The sequence below is a fragment of the Lactuca virosa genome, chromosome 8 (genome assembly GCF_052849685.1).
Source record: "Lactuca virosa cultivar CGN04683 chromosome 8, Lactuca_virosa_CGN04683_v6, whole genome shotgun sequence".
NCBI classification, from domain to species: Eukaryota; Viridiplantae; Streptophyta; class Magnoliopsida; order Asterales; family Asteraceae; genus Lactuca; species Lactuca virosa.
In genome coordinates, this window is record NC_136433.1 from 165,379,925 (window position 1) to 165,402,910 (window position 22,986).

Consider the following 22,986-nt stretch of genomic DNA (forward strand, 5'->3'; position numbering starts at 1 on the left):
ACTATATATAGTGTTAGGTATAGTATATCTCGGAGCATTATAGTACAATTTATAGTATAAAAGTGGTTTTTAGTGTAGGGTTTGAGATACCCTTATACCAAAGGGTGCCCTAAGTCTAAATCCAAATATGAATTTAGAATAATCTGTATATTTATGTAAGTTCTCAAGTGCTACCTACATACAAATCAAAGGGAAAATAAGGCTTGATTTTACCCATAGTGAGATTCATGCGTTATAACTAAAATAAACATGAAAAAACTTCACTCGTTAAAATCGTAAATCAATGGTAACTGTTAGCATATATATATTTGTATGTATGTTATTATTGGATCCATTTAGTTAGCCATGTGTATCTCGGCCCATGTGGCCCTCCTTGTATTTTACTTATATGTTTACCTAATGTTATTGGAGGATTAGGGAAAATACCAATCTTCATGGTATCAGAGCGTATTGGGAATTAAACCCTAGTCGATCCTTCCATTTTGTCAGCATATTCTGTCCCTCATACTCCTCTTATCTTCTACCTTTTGTCGACTTCTCTTCCTCTCTAATCATGACCAACGGAGAAAGCAGCAACTCTAAACCCACCCGTCGTGCCTTCGGTATCACCAATATCAAGACTTATGTTCCACTCATCTTAGACATTTCAACCCGCAACTATGAAACCTGGAGTGACTTGTTTCTGTCTCACTGCATCGCCTATGGCGTTGTTAACCACATTGATGACACATTCGACCCACCAAACAAACCTCCTACTGACCCGGAATGGCAACAACTTGATTCTATGGTCAAACTATGGATCTTTGGATCGATTTCTCAAAAGCTTATCTCATCTGCATACTCCACCAACGCCTCTGCACGCAATGTCTGGTAGAATATTCACTCCCTCTTCTATGAAAATGTCGAATCAACCGGTATACAACTTGAAGCTGAGTTAAGGAACATAACCTTGGGAGATCTATCTATCCATGACTACTGTGAGAATGTCAAGAGAATCGCAGACCTCCTGGAGGGACTTGGTGAAATGTTTAAAGATAGAAATGTAGTTCTTCATGCTCTCAATGGGCTTCCAAGCAAATATGATAATGTCGCTGGTATCATAAGGTTCACCAAGCCTTTCCCCACATTCTCTGAAACGCGGGCTATGTTAGCCGTGGAGGAAACACGCCTCTCCAGCACTCGTGTAATCAGTCCTTTTCATGAAAATAATGCTTCAGCTCCATTCTTGCTTCATGTTGGGTCTTCAAGCTCGAACCGTGGGGGTGGCGAGGGATCCACTCGTGGCAACTTCAACAATCGACGGGGTGGTGGTGGCCATAACAAGCAACGCCGCCGCCAGCAGTACCACAACCCACGCCAACAACCTGTTGGGTGGGTCTTCAACCCTCCACCGAACTCAAATCAGCAACATTGGACAGCTGCATCGTCGACCCACCAGCAGTGGGCTGTCCCATCTCCCACCCAAAACCAACAGCCCTCATAGACCATATCAGCTCCCAACCCGTACGGTATCCTCGGCAGCAGACCTGGACCAGTCCATCAGCAACCCTCCTTCGGCCCGCAAGCTCACCTTCAGACTACCGCTATGAATCAGCCTCCATGGGCATTTCTCGGATATTAACAGCCCATATCTCTTCCCATCTTGTTCAACACAATGTCTTTAAATGACCCCGGAAACAATGGATGGGTTATGGACACGGGAGCGATGGATCACGTTCACACCAATGCAGGTATACTCAACTCCACTAATAATAATCATTACCCTCGTTCTATCTATGTCGGTAACAGATCTGCAATACATGTTGTGATATCGGGACATTCCAACTTTCCTATATCAAATATCTATCGTCCCCTTCATTTACAAAACGTCCTTATTACACCAAACATTATTAAAAACCTTATCTTCGTTTGCAAATTTACTACTAATAACAATTGTGCTATACATTTTGATCCTTACGATTTTACCATTCTTGATTATCAGACACGACGACCTCTCATCCGTTTTGATAGTTCTGGGCCTCTGTATCCAGTTACAAGTTCCAACAGTTATGCTTTGTCTCCACGTCTCCAACCACTTGGCATCAACGACTCGGTCACCCCGGCGATCAAGTCTTGAAGCATTTATCTTCTACTAGTTCTATTTCTTGTCATTTACCTAAAAATAATGTATCTTGCCATGCATGTCATCTTGGCAAACACACTAGATTACCGTTTTCTTTGTTTGATTCTCATGTTTTTGCACCTTTTGAAATTATTCATTCGGATTTATGGACTTCTCCTATATCTAGTAATGGTGTATTACGTTATTATATCTTGTTTTTAGATCACTTTTCTCACTACTTATAGGTGTACCCTCTAAAACAAAAATCTGATGCGTTTGCTAAATTTCTTCATTTTTCAAATACCATAGCAAATCAATTTGGGGGTCACATTAAATAGTTCCAATGTGATAACCGGGGGGGGGGGGGGGGGGAGGAGGAGGGGGGGAGTACAACAACCAACACTTTTATAATCATTTTTCCACTCACGGGATCACATTTCGTTTCTTGTGTCCTCACATCTCTCAGCAAAACAGGCGCTCCGAACGCATGATACGCACTATTACTAACATGATGCGCACCCTTCTCTTCCATTCTCATCTCCCTCCCATTTTTTGGCTCGAAGCCCTTAATATGGCTTCCCACCTTCTCAACCTATTACCTTCAGCCTCCATTAACCATGACACCCCCACTACCGTCTCTATCGTCGCCACCCCACATACGATCATCTTTGTGTGTTTGGTTGCTTATGCTTCCCTAGACTACACACCACTCATAAACTCCAGCTTCGATCCACACCATGTGTTTTACTTGGCTACCCTACCTATCATCGTGGTTTTCGCTGTTTTGATCTATCCACCAGAAAGATAATCATCTCCCGCCATGTCACGTTTGATGAGTCGGTCTTTCCCTATGGTTCCGTCACTCCCACCGACCCTCCCTCAGATGATTTCCTTTCTGATTCTGACATCTCTCCCACTCTGAGACATATCCTTTCTCTCACCCCTCATGTTCTCGACCACACTCCTCCCTCGGTTGTCGAACCGGATCTCTCAACCCCTACTCACCAGGATCATCCTCACGAGGACCCTACACCATCCTCTCTATCTCCTCCTGCAACACCTCCTCCTCCACCACCCTCTCATCACATGCACACTCGCTCTAAAAGTGGCATTATAAAACCTGTGGAGCATCTCAATCTCCACTCTACTTCCCATTCCCATGTCCCGAGGTCCCACATACAGGCTTTGAAAGATCCAAATTGTCATAAAGCCATGAACGAGGAATATAATGCTCTTATTGCAAATGGTGTGACATCCCCAAAATCACGGCCAGAAAAGACCGAATTCGTTTATGCTTTTTTTAAAATAAAATCAGAGTAATCTTTTAAAGAAAAACTATTGCAGAATTTGTTCCCAGAAAACATGGTAAATATTCTATCCAAGCATCTCCGAAGAGATGTATTTTATTCGTTTTTAAAACATTTGGGATGTCCTGGTCAATACAGACACATAAGAATAAACCGAACTTACATTCATCTACACTAATGATATGCACCTCTTTAATCTCTCAGTGTAATGTGTCTTTGTATCGATACCTGTGATACAAAAATATTGAGTGGGTCAGGTTTGGAAAACCTGGTGAGTACATAGGGATTTCAATCCCACAATGTTATAACATATATATATATATATATATATATATATATATATATATATATATAATTCACACAATATAAATTTTCTATATATATATATATATATATATATATATATATATATATATAACCAACTCTTACCCCACCCCGTTAATCCTCTCAATGAGACTAAAAACACTAACCTCTCGACCTGATCCGTACTCCCGGATCTAAAACTAACCTCTCGACCTGATCCATACTCCCGGATCTAAAACTAACCTCTCGACCTGATCCATACTCCCGGATCTAAAACTCACCTCTCGACCTGATCCATACTCCCGGATCTAATAACAAATAACTATGTCCTGTCCATACTCTCGGACTAAGGACAACTGACTATGTCTTAATCCATACTCCCGGATTAATGACAAATGACTAAGTCTTAATCCATACTCTCGGACTAGGGACGAATAACTATGTTTAATCCATACTTCCGGATCAATGACATATTTTAAAGTTATATTCTCCGTATATATCTCACTCGTACTCATAAGGAGATACTACCCCATAACCATTATAACAAACCTTAGGTTTACTCTTTAACCTAAGTTGTCATAAACAATCAGGTATGTTCTTTAACACTTAATTCAGACATCATCAAATAACTCACACAAATCATATATTTAATACATTCAAACAATACTTGTATTAAAATCATGTTCATGAAAGGGACTATGCACTCACTTGATAAGATGATGATCGGACAGCACCTCGTCTCTGAAAACAATCGTTTCCGATGAAACCGGGATGTTTTCTCCAAAACCGGGCTTTACGCGGGCAGAGTTTCGGCTCGAAAACTATATTTCTCGGGGTCTTCGGGGCTTCGGTACTTGCTTCGGGAGTCGGGATTTATATCGGGGCTTCGGGGGTAAAGCTTGCACGTAAAACGAGTGAGATAGAAAGAAATGAGCAACCAAATTCGGCAGCCCATGACTTTTATTTATAGGGGCTGAAACCCCAATTTACGCTGGGCATAAATCCTGATTACGCTGGGCGTAATGCCTCTACAAGCAGTGCGCTGGGCGTACTTCGGTTACGCTGGGCGTACTCTTCGGATAAGCTTTGGTATGCGTGCCTCGAACTTCAAAAATTCATAACTTTTGCATATGAGCTCCGTTTTCGACGTTCTTTATATCCACACGTAGGTGAGACTATGCTCTACAACTTTCATTTAGACTCCGTCGGCTAATTTTGAATTTATTTTTATTATATTATTTTTAGTAGGCCGGGACAGGAAAACTTCGTTATAAAATCATAACTTCTTCATCCGACGTCCGTTTTCGTCTGTCTTTTTACCGTTTGACTACTAACGACGAGATCTTCGATTCTCGTTTAGATTGTTTCGGCCAAATTTCACTCGATCTCAATTTCGGGATTTGGGTTGTATACCGCTAAGTCGAAACTTAGAAAAATCATAACTTCCTCATACGAAGTCAGATTTAGACGTTCTTTTTATGCACACTCTCGGTTTAACGTATTCCACGACTTTCGTTTAGATCACTAAGGCTAGATATCGCTCTATCGTAAATTCGTATTTTACGTCATATAATGTCGTGCCGGTTCTGTCGCGAAACTTCGACAGGTCATAACTTCGTCGTTATAACTCGGATTTCGGCGTTCTTTATATGTACGGAATCCTTGTAACATATACTACAACTTAGTTAAGATTACTCCTTCTAAATAATCTTCCATCAAAAGTCATTTTTGATGCTTATCGTCTCTAAATTGACTAGCCCGGATCTACGAGCGTTACAATTATCTCCCCCTTAGGATGATTACGTCCCAGAATCATCAACGAAAATAGGACTTGTATAATGATTCCATACGTTATCTTTCCATCCTAAGTAATAACCATAACTTCTATGTTTCCTCGAAAGAGTATCTAACTCTAGGGATTCTTGACTGCAGACGATGCTCAATCTTGCATCTGCTTTTCGTACTATGTTGGACTTTCAATCATAACCTTCAAGTTACACAATAAGTCCTTATTGTGGACTCCTTCTTCTTCTTAGGATAAATACTTTCATTTATCTATTATAACAGACCGATGGGTCATGCTCTAATGATCTCTCATCGTATGATGCAACGCTTAGACTCAAGTCTCTTAGAGTCAAATTCCAGAATGGAATATACCTTCCTTCATATTGTTATGCGATATAACCACATTTTAACATGTAGCATTTCTAGCTACTAACTTCTTTAACAACGAGCGCCATACAATTGGTCGCATTGATTTCACCCTTCTGACTTAAGTCAGATGTTACATCGAGCTTGGTTCTCCGAACCACGTAACAAACTCATTGTAGTCGGACTCAATTCGATATGACCACTAGAGTCGGAATAACAACCATCTTACTAGTCATTACCGAAACGATGGTAACGACATACTTGAATAAAACGAGACCAATTACTAGCTTCTTGGTAACCTTGTGACTTTCCCTGATCCAAGCGTGAGTCATGTGCTTCCGGTAGTATAGGCCTCTACTACCATTCACACCTACTCATACGCACCCAAGTATTGTCTCTCAGTCTAACCAAGTCACCATACAAAAATCACACAATCATTTAACACATCAGATATTAAAACCATAAATATCACATAGATATCAAAACCAGGGTTTATATTATTTCTTGAAACGATTACACAGAGGTTCAATTTAACCCTATACTATGCCTCTAATAGGCTACACTTCTTGATACTAGCTATATCCTGATATGAAGTCTTCATCCTTGATTCCTCGCATTGACATCTGCTTCGTCAAGGATCATTTGAAATGCTCTTGCCTTTGGCTGTGGCAACACATTCGAATTTGTAGCCCCTTCTCTTCTTGGGCAGTTTTGCTTGAAGTGTCCTTTTTCACCACACTTAAAGAGGCTTCTATTTTGGTTGTGCATTCACTGGCATAATGACCAGTCTTCCCGCATTTGAAGCAGGTCATCTCTTTAGAGCATCTCCCAATGTGCTTCCTCTTGCACTTATCACACCATTGTGCTCCTTCTTCGAACTCCTTCGAATCAGACTTCGAGAATTTTCTCTTCTCATCGGACCTTGAGGATCCTTCAAACTTTCTTTTCTCGCCTACTTCGGCCCTCTCCAGATTCTTTTCTCTTATCTGGGTCTCGACGTTCTTAGCAGCCCAGATGGCGGCTTTCAAAGTGGTTGCTTGCTTGACCATCGGACCAAAGTCCGCTGGTAATCCATGGGCAAACTTGTTAACCTTGGAGAGTTCAGTTGGAAACAGGTAAGGAACAAGCTTCATCTTCTTCGTAAAACTAATAGCGTACTCGGTGACGCTCAATCTTCCCTTTTCCAGATTCTGGAACTTGTTAGATTAATGTCTAAGTCCATAACTATATTTGGTATGTACTTGACCCGACCCGGCATGGTCCATTTGGGTTGCACTTCACCGACACAATTTATATGGATAGTCTTTTGTGAATAGTATATTTATGATTTATATTAATATATTATAAGTTCTAATATATTAATATATAATCATATTATTTAATTAGTATTGATCAAGAATTAATTTATAATTAATTAAGTGATCAAAAGGAACTGATTAAATATGGACTCTTAGATATATATATGTGTAGTGGGCCAAGTTCATTTAGGTTGGGCTAAGTCTTCATGGATAGTCCATGGAGCTTTAACCCATGGATCCTAGGAAATGAAAGGTCATGGGTATTAGGGTTTAACCCTAATCCTCCACACTATATAAATGGTCTTATGGTTCATGAAATTATGCTAGTGGCTAGTGTGGATACACTAAAGAAGGCAATAACCGATTTCATAGTGTGAGCCAAGTATCCATATTCTCTAAAGGTTTTCCAAGGTGTTTTTGGTGATTTGTGATTCCACTTTAGGCTTCCACACTATTGGGGCTAAGCTCTTAAGGCTTGAAGGCATCAAGCTACATCAAAAGGTATGTCATCTAACTAGAACTTTGTAGTATAGGTGCTTCATAATATGCTAGTTAGGATGAAACCTTGGAATAGTTAATATTTACATGTATAATAGAGAAAACATAGATCCAAGGTTTATAGGGTTGCATGTACACCATAGGACTGTTAGAATGCTCAAAACCCAACAGTGGTATCAGAGCCCCAGGTTGTTTTCTGTTATATTGATGCAAATGTTTTATTTTCAAGTTGGAAAAAAAAGGAAAAAAAAACACAACGTTTGTCAAATTTTAAGATAATTACTTGTTTTTGTGAAAAACTAATTATTTGTAAAATTTGAATCATTTGCTATATGAGTTGAATTAGGTCAAATTTAGTAAAAGATAAAATGATATGATTATTTTATTAGTTTTAAAAGTTTAATCTAAAGAGTTTTTTGAAACCTCCATAAGTTATGGATATGAAAAGGTTTAAAAAAAATTGATTCAAATTTTTTTATAGAGTTACAAAACTTGGTCTTAATGTTTTAAAGAATTCCATAACTTGTTCTTAAGTTGTGGAACATGAAAAGTTTCATCATAAAACAAAACATTAAACTCCATAAGTTATGGAATCCAAAAGTTATTTTTTTTGTGTTTCCTTGATTTATGAGTTAGTTTAGATTAATGAAAAAAAAATTGTGTTTTAGTTGTTTTCAATCCTAATTAATCTAGAGGTAGTTCATAAAATGTGTTTTTGTAACTTGTCCTCAAGTTACATAAAAGGTCACATTTATGAATCTTAAAACTCATAAAAGTGTCATAGGTTACATAAAAAAATGAAGAGTCTTTTTCATTAAATAGTATTATGACTCCATAACTTGTCCTCAAGTTATGGATGTTTAAGAGTCACTTCTTTAAAAGTGTTATTAAAGAATAAGAGGTTACATAAAAAATGAAGAGTCTTCATTTTAATGAACCATTAAACTCATAAGTTATGAAATGAAAATTTTTTAATAGTTTCAAAAACTTGCCCTCAAGTTTTGGAATTTGTAAAGTTTTCTCATGAATACTTTAATTCCAAGTTAAGCCCTTAGAATTTTAAAAGTTAAAATTCAACCCTTATACTTTATAATATTATAAGTTAATAATATTTATATACATGTATAAGAGCAAGTCGTCTTACCATTAATAGGCCTCATTCACGAAGCCGGTGTATAAGGGGGGTATAAGGTTACTGCCTATAAAATGGCAGTTTAATGGGTGTCCACTCTCACCCACCGCTTCCTTGACCGGTGGAGGGTCGTTAGCCGAACGGGTAGGACAAGGACTATAATTCTTCCTTCATTAAAAGTATTAATGACAAATACTAAGTAACTAAACATTTATAAATTCTCAATCTTAGTTACTTAGGAAAATGTGAATTTGGTGCTAACCCATGAAATTACACTTTGCACTTTCTTAAGTCAGTTAGTGGAGCGTGTGTGGTTAACCGGCACACTAGCTTGATTTAACAAGGTAGGCAAAGGGTAACTTAATGTTTATCATAGCATCGGTGGAGCGTGTGTGGTTAACCGGCACATCGATTGAGGGGTAAATATTAAAGGTACCAAGTATATTTGCATGGTTATTCACAACTTGTTTTGTGATCCTCTGCATCGCAGTCACAAAACCTGAAGGGCACACTCGAGATTCAAACATGTCATTGAAAGTTCAATGTATCTCAAAAGATCTAGGAGTTTCAAATCCAATTAAAACTTAATTATATTTCGTTTTTCATGGTGGAAATTGGTAAATCGTCATTTAACTACCTTCAACCATTTTATAACTTGGATTACGACATCCCTCTTCCAGTTATAAATAGGTTGTTGGGTCCTAGCCTTAATATTTCATATTGGGTGTTATATTAAGGACTTTAAATCAACTAAACTTGAATATCTCCCAAAAGATATCTAGTTCAGACATCTATGATCTTCCCAAATCTCTTGGAACTTCACTTCCTCCACCTCCTCCAATTATTCTCCCTAACCCACAAGTTCAAGGTCACTCAAGCCCTATTGGCAAGGCAAGGTCTAGGTGTGATCACATCTTAGAGATGAATTCACATATTGACAAGCCGGGAGAGTTGGGTGTCAAAGTCTTGAGAAAGTTGGTGGTTCAATCACTTTCTAAGTCACATAGTGAGTTCCTTTGGGACTCCTATGAAACAGACTATGACAAGACCCGATCTTATCTATTTGCTTGGTACTAATGAATCAGCTATGATTTGGAAGGCTAGTAAAGCAAATTTGATTAGAAGATCGACTTCCCAAAACTTTATGGACATTGACAATGATGACACTGGAAATCCAGAAAAAGCATTCTCTTCCCAATGGAAGGGATCGGCCATAGTCAACTCGGTTGACCAAATGGTAAAGAGAAAAGCTAAGTCTGTGATAGTACCATGTACCATTACCAAAGGGTCCATTTGTTAAAATTGCCAAAGGAAAGGGGCACTGTTTGCGAAGCTGCCAAATTTACCTAAGGATGTTAAAGTCAATAAGTTTGACTCTACTTCAGGTAAAGTCCATTGTCTAACTCTGTTAAGCTCCTATTTGGAGATTCTTATTACATAATGTGACTGAGTCACATGGTGATGTTATAAGAATCAAAGAAAAGAGAGAAAGCTTAAAGGAAGTATATGCTGCTTCTGATCGCGAAGATGGACTTCGATCGCATCAGAATTTTGAAGCTGTTACTTAGGAGTTATGACACATTGCTTAGGAATATATAACAACAAGGTTTTCATATGGATTGTAAGGATAAGTTTTTCCGCAAAGTTTTTAAAATAAAAGGAAATTTTTGATTTTATTTATGTTAAGTATCCTTACAATGGCATTTGTGAAAAAAATTGTTGTTTATATGATTCCATTGCTAGTAATATAGGAAAATGGTTATGATTCTTTCATTTGTGGTAGTGTCTAAATTTACCAAATAAAGAAAGTTTCTCATCACCCAAGCTTCAATTGGACCGAAACTTGGAATCATGCAAGTTGTATAGTATGATGAATGAGAACTTTCAAGCATTGGAAAATTAAGACTTGTTCACATGGATGTGTGAATCAAGTGAAGGACTAAAGAGATCGAGTACACATTCTTGTGCACTGGTCATGTCCACCACAAAGCTCGTTAAGACTATTCGTCATGATTTACTAAAGTTTATTAAATATGGTTATACTTACAAGTTTTAAGTATAATTCTGAAACATTGGAAAAGTCTCAATGTATGGCAGAACGAATGGGAAGAATCAAATTAGGCAGACATATAAAAGTTTCTCAAATCTGAAAAGATGGGAGAGTACTTTAGTATCATGTTTTTTGATCATCTTAATGATTAAATAACCACATCACAATTGGTCTTCTAAGGACATCTTAGTGCATTCTTATGACTAAGAAGAGGAGTCATGAATTGTTGAAATGGTTAAATCAAGAAGATGAGTCATACTTCATTTCAAAACAAGTCTTAGAGTCATACTCCAAGACTGTAAGTTGAGTGACATATCTTAAAGAAAGGTTTAAAACACTTGTCAAATGTAAGAGTAAAAGTGTCCTACTCTTGTACATTTGAAATTGGTAAGTTGTGATATTTTGGATAAAACAAAGACCAACTTAGGCCAATTGTGTGAAGTGTTTGTCTTGATAAAGAATCCGCACTATCCCTTGAATATTTGACAAGAGAGTCTTATATGTCAAGAGGACAGTAGGAGTCTTAAAGGTCTTGAAAGTCTCAAGAACTAATAAAGAATAAAGCCTGAGGTTCTTCACTAGCACACGACTTGAGGTTTATAACCTATCGTGTTGACATATTCTGTGCCCATTCCAGTTAAAGTTGGCTTTGCATAGGAGTTCTGAGAGTTCTCAATTGGTTGCATAACAACTTGGAAGCAATGGCAGACCCTTGTGCTGTCAGGTGGCAAGAAATTAAGATTGAGTTCAGTCTATATGTGTTTGGATTAGTCATTATCCTTGTCTTGTGACTATGGTTTTGACGATTCACATGGATAAGAACACATACACCATAAAATCTAAGGGTCATAAAGTTTCTCTCCGATTCATGGACATGATGGTGAGGAAACACTTCCACCAAGTAGATTTGAAACAGATGGCAAAAGGTCTAAACAATTGAGACTATGATTACGGCATCCCTTTTCATAGTTCTGAAATTGTTTAGACACACATGCATGCTATCTAAGGAAAGGTGTATGATTTTGATAAAGTTTTTATCAAAGTATCTCGTATCAGAAGTCTGAACTTTGGTAAGAAAGTCAATAAAGTATTGATTTCTAGAAGTCCAGCTGATTTCTGAGTACATGTCAAAGCTAGTGGGAGCATAAGTGTTATGCTAATAATCATCATGTTAGTGGGAGCATGATAATTATGATAAAGGTTGAAAGTTAGCAATGTTAATTATAGAAAACAAAAGTTTCAATTCGTGGAGTTGCAGGGGTTGAAAAGTTGTTTTGCTATAATTAAGGGAGAGGAAATTATACTTCATTTCAATTCTAAAAGCTTAGATTGAGGTTTTAATCATCTTTAGTCAAGAATATATATATGAATTTCATGTTGGATTGGTTCAACTTAAGGAAATTCCATATATTGCGTTCTCAAAATTCGATTATGATTACGGAATCCCTCTTCATAGTCAAATTTAGAGAACATGGCAAATAAATTTTTTTTGTAGCAAAAGACTGGTCTAGAATCATGTCTTTATGTGAGACATCATGAATCGTGTCCCATTTGCTTTGGGTACAAGATCGATTACATGTGCTATAATATTTATCCTTTCTGAATTTTCCAAATGCCTTGCGGCATTAAGGAGGAAAATGTCTAGAATTGGATATGACTAAAGTGATTAAGCAATTGTCGAGGACAATCTAAGGTTCACCAAAGATTGGTTGCTCAAGGACAGTTGGAAGTATACTGTTAATATTGGAAGGACCATATTGACATAGTCTGAAAAGAGGCAACTCTTGTTCAGAAGTGGTAGTCAAAATGGGAATATAGAGTTGTCTTCATAGGTGGAAGCAATCTGTGTAAGGTTAAAGAAACTTAATGCAAGAAGCATGTTCAAAGTAATGCGCTTTGAATTTGAGACTTAGTTTCCATGGAGTTGAACTCCATTGGAATACCTTATAATGACTGTTGACAAGTCTTTGTGACTTTGTACATATTCATTACAGGAGGGTCAGTGCATATAAGTTTAAAATCTAAACAGATTTCGATAAATGATAGGATTTTGAAATTCTCACATTTTTCGATAAGGATTTGGGAGTGTGAAATTAGAATCATTGAAATTATGTTCAATTGATTTATTTCACAAATTAAGGATCATAGAAAACATAGAGTGCATACTTGGTGTATGGCAAAGCTATTGTTTTGAAAAACATAGTGTACATGCTTGGAGCATGGGACAACTAATGTTTTTAATTCAAGTATAAAGTTGATAAAACCGAAACAATGAATAATGAGTAATCAGTATGGTGATAAATAAAAGTGTCTTATTTATATTCATAGGTTTTGATACCATATTTGATTCATTTATTCTTGTGTTTCACTTTGCATGTTTTGACTTCCAGAATAACTAAGTCGCTCTTCCTGAATGATTAAGTTATTCAAACCATCCACATTCGGTCATATGTTGGAAGTAGATATGAATCAAGACTGTCATGGGTTGGTTTGTAGAGGTCCAAGTTGGTGGACAAAGTGGTGCTACAACACTCATGAGTGCTCATAAGTTCTGAGTATTGGATTCAACCCGCGCTCATTTGAATCACTTCTTGGATTTTATCACGAGTGATCATGAGACGATAATATCTTATATTATTCAAACCTAGAGATATGGGTTGTTACTATGAGTTGGTTATACATTGATTGCACGAAAACGCATTGGTAACTCGATGTTATAAAACGTGCCTTTGTGTATGATTCAACAAGTAGTAGAACAAGCCATATGAGTCGAAGTTTATCCATTCCTTTTACCTTCGGGATAAAAGCGATATCTGTGGGCCCCTCGATGATTTAGTGATGACTCATGTGAGTGCTTGGCCAAGCCAGGACTGATTTGATTTGTTCAATCAGTCAGTCATCATAAATCGGAAATCGGGAAACAACAAATGGACAGAGAGAATGATTGATAATCCATGTCTCAGTCCATATGATATCTAGAATGGAGGAATATATGATCCCTTATCTAAAGGACAAGTCATTGACAAAGGTCAGAGTTCATTGACAAGATCAGAGTTCGACAGCGGCTTTAAGCGCTACGATTGCCAGTTGGTTTTTGAAGTCATACTCAATAATAGTTTTAGACTTATCCAAGTGGGAGACTGTTGGATTAATGTCTAAGTCCATAACTATATTTGGTATGTACTTGACCCGACCCGGCATGGTCCATTTAGGTTGCACTTCACCGACACAATTTATATGGATAGTCTTTTGAGAATAGTATATTTATGATTTATATTAATATATTATAAGTTCTAATATATTAATATATAATCATATTATTTAATTAGTATTGATCAAGAATTAATTTATAATTAATTAAGTGATCAAAAGGAACTAATTAAATATGGACTCTTAGATATATATATGTGTAGTGGGCCAAGTTCATTTAGGTTGGGCTAAGTCTTCATGGATAGTCCATAGAGCTTTAACCCATGGATCCTAGGAAATGAAAGGTCATGGGTATTAGGGTTTAACCCTAATCCTCCACACTATATAAACGGTCTTATGGTTCATGAAATTATGCTAGTGGCTAGTGTGGATACACTAAAGAGGGCAATAACCAATTTCATAGTGTGAGCCAAGTATCCATATTCTCTAAAGGTTTTCCAAGGTGTTTTTGGTGATTTGTGATTCCACTTGAGGCTTCCACACTATTGGGGCTAAGCTCTTAAGGCTTGAAGACATCAAGCTACATCAAAAGGTATGTCATCTAACTAGAACTTTGTAGTATAGGTGCTTCATAATATGCTAGTTAGGATGAAACCTTGGAATAGTTAATATTTGCATGTATAATAGAGAGAACATAGATCCAAGGTTTATAGGGTTGCATGTACACCATAGGAGTGTTAGAATGCTCAAAACCCAACAGAACTCACTATTGATTTCCAGAAGATCCTACTCTGAGCAGTATTGCAATTTGAGTTGCACCACAAAGTCTTCCCAAGACATTTTGCTCGCTTCTCCCTTGGGCATAGAGTCAGCTAACATCTTCCACCAACTCAACACGCCAGATTTTAACAAAGGGATCGCAAGCGCAGTCTTCTGCCTGTTGCTGCATTCGCAACTTTCAAACATTGTCTCCATTTCGGAGATCCAATCCATAACTTGCACCGGCGTCGGGCTTCCGGATAGACATGGTGGTTTGGATGCCATGAAATCTTTATACTTGCATCCACGTCCGTCGTTTCCTCCATCACGATTGTTTTGTCTAACAATCGGTGGGTTGGCTTGACCAACGGTCCCACTGAAGTTTCCTCCTTCCGACTGCCCTTCACTTAATTCAGGCTGCACAATCGGCATCGAAGGTTCTTCACGATTCTGCTGAAGCAGACGTCTCGTTTCTTCCATCTGACGATCCAACATCGTCTGAATCATCAATTGTACACCAGCCATTGTCATTGGCTCAGGTGCTGCTGCTACAACGGGTATTTGCTCAATCACTGGTGGTTGAGGCCGTTGATTCCTGTTTTCGTCTGCGTTTCCAACGCCACTTCTTGTTGTTGCCATCGTTGATCTATACACCGAACAAGGTGAATTTAGATCCTCAATCACGTAGAATAATCAAATCATCCTTATCACTCCGAAACATTTACGTGCTAGTTCTAATATCGTCGTCATACGCTTAGAATCCTAAACACATAAGGTCTCCAGATCCGGTTGGCGACAAACCATAGATCCGAACAAATAATATCATATATGGAAAACATATAACATTTAGCACATAAAAGCATTTTAGGCAACTTTCTGAAAATAAACTAGTGCTCGTGTCTTAAATATAACAGACACTCATCTCACAATCTTCACTTAGCATTCTAAGTTTAAGTCTAGAAATTCTACAAATTCCTAGTTCGCTTAAACTAATGCTCTGATATCAACTGTGACATCCCCAAAATCACGGCCAGAAAAGACGGAATTCGTTTATGCTTTTTTTAAAATAAAATCAGAGTAATCTTTTAAAGAAAAACTATTGCGGAATTTGTTCCCAGAAAACATGATAAATATTTTATCCAAGCATCTCCAAAGAGATGTATTTTATTCGTTTTTAAAACATTTGGGATGTCCTGGTCAATACAGACACATAAGCATAAACCGAACTTACATTCATCTACACTAATGATATACACCTCTTTAATCTCTCAGTGTAATGTGTCTTTGTATCGATACTTGTGATACAAAAATATTGAGTGGGTCAGGTTTGGAAAACCTGGTGAGTACATAGAGATTTCAATCCGACAATGTTATAACATATATATATATATATATATATATATAATTTAGAATTCACACAATATAAATTTTCTCTATATATATAACCAACTCTTACCCCACCCCGTCAATCCTCTCAACGAGACTAAAAACACTAACCTCTCGACCTCATCCATACTCTCGGATCTAAAACTAACCTCTCGACCTGATCCATACTCCCGGATCTAAAACTAACCTCTCGACCTGATCCATACTCCCGGATCTAAAACTCACCTCTCGACCTGATCCATACTCCCGGATCTAATAACAAATAACTATGTCCTGTCCATACTCCCGGACTAAGGACAACTGACTATGTCTTAATCCATACTCTCGGATTAATGACAAATGACTAAGTCTTAATCCATACTCTCGGACTAGGGACGAATAACTATGTCTAATCCATACTTCCGGATCAATGACATATTTTAAAGTTCTATCCTCCATATATATCTCACTCGTACTCATAAGGAGATACTACCCCATAACCATTATAACAAACCTTAGGTTTACTCTTTAACCTAAGTTGTCATAAACAATCAGGTATGTTCTTTAACACTTAATTCAGACATCATCAAATAACTCACACAAATCATATATTTAATACATTCAAACAATACTTGTATTAAAATCATGTTCATGAAAGGGACTATGCACTCACTTGATAAGACGATGATCGGACAACACCTCGTCTCTGAAAACAATCATTTCCGATGAAACCGGGATGTTTTCTCCAAAACTGGGCTTAACGCGGGCAGAGTTTCGGCTCGAAAACTATATTTCTCGGGATCTTCGGGGCTTCGGGACTTGCTTCGGGAGTCGGGATTAATACCGGGGCTTCGGGGGTAAAGCTTGCAGGTAAAACGAGGTAAAACGAGTGAGAGAGAAAGAAATGAGCAACCAAATTCGGCAGCCCACGACTTCTATTTATAGGGGCTGAAACCCCGATTTACGCTAGGCGTAAATCCTGATTACGCTAGGCTCAATGCCTCTACAAGAAGTACGCTGGGCATACTTCGGTTACGCTGGGCGTACTCTTCGGATAAGCTTTGGTATGCGTGCCTCGAACTTCAAAAATTCATAAATTTTGCATACGAGCTCCGTTTTCGACTTTCTTTATATCCACACGTAGGTGAGACTATGCTCTACAACTTTCATTTTGACTCCGTCGGCTAATATTGAATTCATTTTTATTATATTATTTTTAGTAGGCCGGGACAGGAAAACTCCGTTATAAAATCATAACTTCCTCATCCGACGTCCATTTTCGTCTGTCTTTTTACCGTTGGACTACTAACGACGAGATCTTCGATTCTCGTTTAGATTTTTTCAGCCAAATATCACTCGATCTCAATTTCGGGATTTGGGTTGTATACCGCTACGTCGAAACTTAGAAAAATCATAACTTCTTTATACGAAGTCAGATTTAGACGTTCTTTTTATGCACGCTCTCGGTTTAACGTATTCCACGACTTTTGTTTAATTCTATCTTAAATTCGTATTTTACATTATACAGTGTCGTGCCGGTTCTGTCGCGAAACTTCGACAGATCATAACTTCTTCGTTATAACTCGGATTTCGGCATTCTTTATATGTACGGAATCCTTGTAACATATACTACAACTTAGTTAAGATTACTCCTTCTAAATAATCTTCCATCAAAAGTCATTTTTGATGCTTATCGTCTCTAAATTGACTAGCTCGGATCTACGGGCGTTATAAAGCCAGGTTAGTGGCTAATGGTTGCAGTCAACAACAGGGGATCGATTATGATGAAACCTTCAGTCCGGTGGTCAAACCGGCAACTATATGCACTGTCCTCAGCTTGGCCATCTCCAGACACTGGCCTATTCACCAACTTGACATGAAGAATGCATTTCTTCATGTTCATCTCCAGGAGACTGTCTACATGCACCAACAACCCGGATTCCATGACTCACAGCACCCGGATTATGTTTGTCACCTTCAACGTTCATTATATGGTCTTAAACAAGCCCCGATGGCTTGGTATCAGCGGTTTTGCCCTACATGCTTTACACATGGGGTTTCATCAGAGTATTACTGATTCATCCTTGTTCATATACCATCATGGAGCTGACATTGCGTACTTGTTATTATATGTCGATGACATTGTGCTGATTGCCTCCTCTACGACTCTACTTCGGTCCATTATTACTCAGCTCAGTCGAGAGTTTGCCATGACTGACCTTGGGGATCTCAACTACTTTTTTGGGATTTCAGCCACTCGTTCTCATCATGGTCTCTTTCTCTCACAGAGAAAGTATGCTTCAGAGATTCTTGACCGCTCTCACATGCTTCAGTGCAATCCAGCCCGTACACCTGCTGAGACGAATCACAAGCTGGATGCCACTGGTCCTCCCGTTGCTGATCTATTGTTGTATCACAGCCTTGCCGGTGCTCTGCAGTATCTTACCTTTACCCGTCCGGACATCGCCTTTGTAGTTCAGTAGATATGTTTGTTTATGCATGATCCCCGAGAACCTCACTTGCAGGCCCTTAAGCGTATTTTACGCTACATTTGAGGGACTCTGGACCACGGTTTATAGCTCCATGTATCCCACACGTCGGATCTGCATGCCTACTCCGATGCTGTCTGGGGCGGGTGTCCGGTCTCTCGCCGTTCGACTTCAGGATACTGTGTGTGTTTCTCGGCAACAATCTCATTTCTTGGTCTTCAAAACGGCAAGGGGTTATCTCTCGGTCCAGTGTAGAGGCTGAGTATCGGGGCGTGGCAAACGACGTTGCAGAGACATGTTAGGTTCGTAATCTTCTTCGTGAGCTTCGGTTCCCGCCTACGAAAGCCACTATTGTCTATTGTGACAACATCAGTTCTGTGTACATGTCATCGAACCCAGTTCAACACCAGCGTACGAAGCACATAGAGATTGATATTCATTTTGTTCGTGATCTGGTGGCCAGGGGCGACGTTCGGGTTTTTCATGTGCCATCTTCCGCTCAGTATGCTGACATCTTCACCAAAGGTCTTCCGACACAACTATTTAATGACTTTAAGTCCAGTTTGAAATTTCGGATTTACCCTCCCGATAAAACTGTAGGGGGGGGGGTGTTAGCAGATATATATTTGTATGTATGTTATTATTGGATCCATTTAGTTAGCCCTGTGTATCTCGGCCCATGTGGCCCTCCTTGTTCTGTACTTATACGTTTACCTAATGTTATTGGAGGATTGGGGAAAATACCAATCTTCAGTAACAGTATATCCCAAAACCAAAATTGGAAAATACTAAGGCAATTGAATCAAAAGCTGCAATATAAACCGGGAAAGATCATGATTGATTTCACTTTCAATCAATATATTTGATGGAATGCTTGAAAATATGATATTTTATCAAACTATTAGTGTGATTGCATGTGATTGCCTCTTTATACACTATATTGCATGTGTTTGCAACTTATTGATAAAAGTATAACATTTTGATATCTCTTAGCCCTCCAAGGGGAAGGTGCCCTTAGGGCCTAATCGGGTATTTTTTTAGTATAAATCATAATGACGTAGCAAGCATCTATGATCACCTGTAAACCACCATGATGTGGTAAATGAGGGATATTAGGGGAAGCATTGAATGGAGATTACCTCCCCAAGACGAGAAACATTTTGTCATACTCCTTTCAAAAGGGAGCGCACTTTCAGTTCTTATAAAGGGGAGAATGATTTTCACAAATTAAATTTTTAACCTTTAAAGCTTAAATTCTTGTTTTAATCCTCAAATTGTGATGCTCCGTTTGAGGGGGTATTATTTTAAGGGGTAGTCTTCATTGTGTCGCCTTTTTTGCTTCGACTAAAAGGAGAATGATAGTGTATCTATAACGCCCCATTCCTGGTATGTAATTTAAATATTGAATTTCCTTTCTTAGGGTTACTCAACGAGTCAGTAGCCCCGACTCGTCGAGTAGAAGCGGGAATGCACGTGGACTTAGTGGGGCGACTCGACGAGTCCATTCCCGACTCGGCGAGTCTGCCAGTCTGGATGAAACCCTAATTCTTAGGGTTTGTATCCTATTTAAACGTCCTTATAGCCCCAAACCAGCCTCCTTCACCTCTCAGAGACTTATTCCCGAAACCCTAGCCTCCTTAAAGTGTGTGTGAGTGATTTTTGCCCTTGTGAAGGAATCTTGGTGCATTGTTGACCAAGAAGAAGAAGGAGAAGGTAGAAGAACTCAAGGAAGAATAAGTAGATCCAGATTATACTCCTCTGTGGCCATCCTTTCTGGTAATAAAGCCTTCATCTTGGTTATTGTATTGCTAGATCTAGTTTGTCCCCAAATTGATGGTTTTGAGCTCAAAAACCCCAAATCCCTAGTGATGAAGCCTTGTAATCAAGCCATATCTCAGATCTAGCCTTTCTTGAGCTCCAGGAGCTCAAGAAGGCCACCTTTTGGCAGCCATGGCCTTGTTCTCGACAAGTAAATCCCATTATAGCCAAGTTTGAGTGTTATTGCTTCATTGCATCATAGATACACGTAAAGTTAGCAACTTTACGTGTTCAGATTGTCCCAGAAACCCAAATATATGAATTGGATGCATTGAAACTTATTAGAATCGACTGAATAGAAACTACATGCAAAGGACTCGGCGAGTCGTTCTTCGGACTCGGCGAGTCCGGTCGTGAGTCTTAGATTCCCTGATTCAGTAGTAGCGAGTCCGTTAGTGAGTGGAGTAAAGACTCAGTGAGTTAAGACATGGATCTGAGTGTAGAGGGACTCGGCGAGTCTACGCCCTGACTCGGCGAGTCCAAGGCAATCTCCTTACCTGTAAGAACAGACTCGACGAGTTGTTCATAACTCGGCGAGTCACAGACTAGACGTGTTCATATGATGAAGGAGGACTCGACGAGTTGTTCATACAACTCGGCGAGTCAGATAAAGGTTGACTTAATGTTATTATAGAAGGAGAACTCGTCGAGTCTTCGCTAAACTCGACGAGTAGAGTCGGGAAGGGGAGTAGAAGGAAAGATAGGGACTCGACGAGTTGGCGGCCCAACTCGGCGAGTCAGGTCAACGGATTGTTGACTTTGACCAGGGGGTAAAATAGTCATTTTACCCTAAGATTAGTTATCAGTGTCTGATTAAGTGTCTTTTGGGAATTGTAGTCGGGGAGTTACCGGAGCAGCAGTCATTCAGTTCACGAGCAGCATTTCAGCAGCCAGCCTTAGGAGGTGAGTTTTCCTTCCAGTAGGAACGGGTCTACGGCCACAATGCCGGCCCGTTTAGTTAGCAGTAGTTCCGAACTTCAGTCTGATGCAGTAGTTCATTATGCTTGGTGTCTTTGTGATGCAGGCATGGTATGTGTTATGTGTTCCGGACTATGGTCTGATGCAGTATGTAGTATATGTGTTCATATTATATGCTATGATTATGTTATGTTATGTTCAGTTAGTTCCAGATTTCGGTCCGATGCAGTGGGCAAGGCCCTAGTAGTTCCGGACTTCGGTCCGATGTAGTGGGCAAGGCCCTAGTCAGTTCCATACTTCGGTCCGAGGCAGTGGGCAAGGCCCTAGTCAGTTCCGGACTTCGGTCCGATGCAGTGGGCGAGGCCCAGTATGTGCTTTATATGTTATTGGATGGTATGTGGTAGTTTGGGGGAGCTCACTAAGCTTCGTGCTTACAGTTTCAGTTTTGGTTTCAGGTACTTCAGCTAGCAAAGGGAAGGGTTCGGGATGATGGCATGGCACACACCACAGTTTTAGCCTGGGAGTTAGACTCTGATATTTTGATATGATCTTGACACTAGTTTCGATTTGATAAATTTATTATGACATTTTGTGATACATGATTCATGGTTTTATCTTTTAATATTTGATATTATGGTTTAGTAAAGTTTTCAAAAAAAAAATTTGGGTTGCACTTTTGGGATGTTACAAGTTGGTATCAGAGCCTTGGTTTGAGGGATTCGAGCACACTTTCGGGTGTGTCTGAACTCAAACTAAGGAAGTGGTATAAAGTTTTCAAAAGAAAAGAGTTTTAGAAAAGTAAAAAGAAATTTTTAGAAAGAAAAGAACTTTGAAAAGAAAAAGGGTGTGGTGCATGCAATCAGCTGAGTTCAAGTAAGTACTCCCAAATTATCCATACGAGTTTATGCTATGTTATGATTATCAGCTTTATTAGAACAGCATGCTAGATTAGGACTAAGGATCTAGGAAGGATGCCTTATGTGCCTGTTATATGTGTTTCAGCTCTATGAAAACTGCATGCTAGTACATAATTGTCAGTATGATAGCCAGAGTAGTATATGCTTGATTGTGTGTACTCGATGCTCGAATGTTGCTTGCTTTGTGCTTTTAGGAGTCTTAGATATCTTTCAATAATTATTAAATGAATATGTTACGTTACATATTGTGAGGATTAAATAATTTCAGAAGGTTAGGTCTAGCTCTATGGCGCAGCTCTTGTCTGAGTCCAACCGTTATAGGGTAGGATCTCCCATTCGAAGAATTATCTAGTCTTAGTGATATGTAATAGTATTCACGAGCTAGTTAGGGGGGGAGGTAGCCGGGACTTCTTGTGCAGCTGAGAGCGGAGAGTGGGTTGGTGATTGCCCTAGGGCAAGCCTATGATGAGTGTAGCAGAGAACAGTGGTAGTAAAAGGGACTTGGTGCAGTCAAGGCAGTTCTTAAGGAAAGTACGGATAGATGTGGAAGGTAGTATGGGCCCGTACTACTGAAAGCAGAGGATCCGTACTCGAATCAAGGAAGGCTGAGGTGAGACCAGGAAACTTGTAGTAGTAGCGATCCCTCGAGATATATCTGTATTCCTGACATTGTCATTATGTGTTTTCAGAATGGTGGTTTTACGCCCTAGACCAGCAGTCGGCAGTTCAG

General features: G+C 39.0%; 1 protein-coding gene across 1 annotated transcript; it reads left to right on the plus strand.

Moving 5' to 3' along the window:
* Positions 1–553: 553 nt before the first annotated feature.
* Positions 554–874, plus strand: LOC145131036 (uncharacterized). Its single transcript, XM_079065770.1, has one exon. The coding sequence runs from the start codon at positions 554–556 to the stop codon at positions 872–874; it is 321 nt and encodes a 106-aa protein (XP_078921896.1).
* Positions 875–22,986: the final 22,112 nt, after the last annotated feature.

Bases quoted from the DNA above. Each gene is read 5' to 3' on its own strand.
- LOC145131036 (XM_079065770.1), top strand. From the start codon at position 554: ATGACCAACGGAGAAAGCAGCAACTCTAAACCCACCCGTCGTGCCTTC.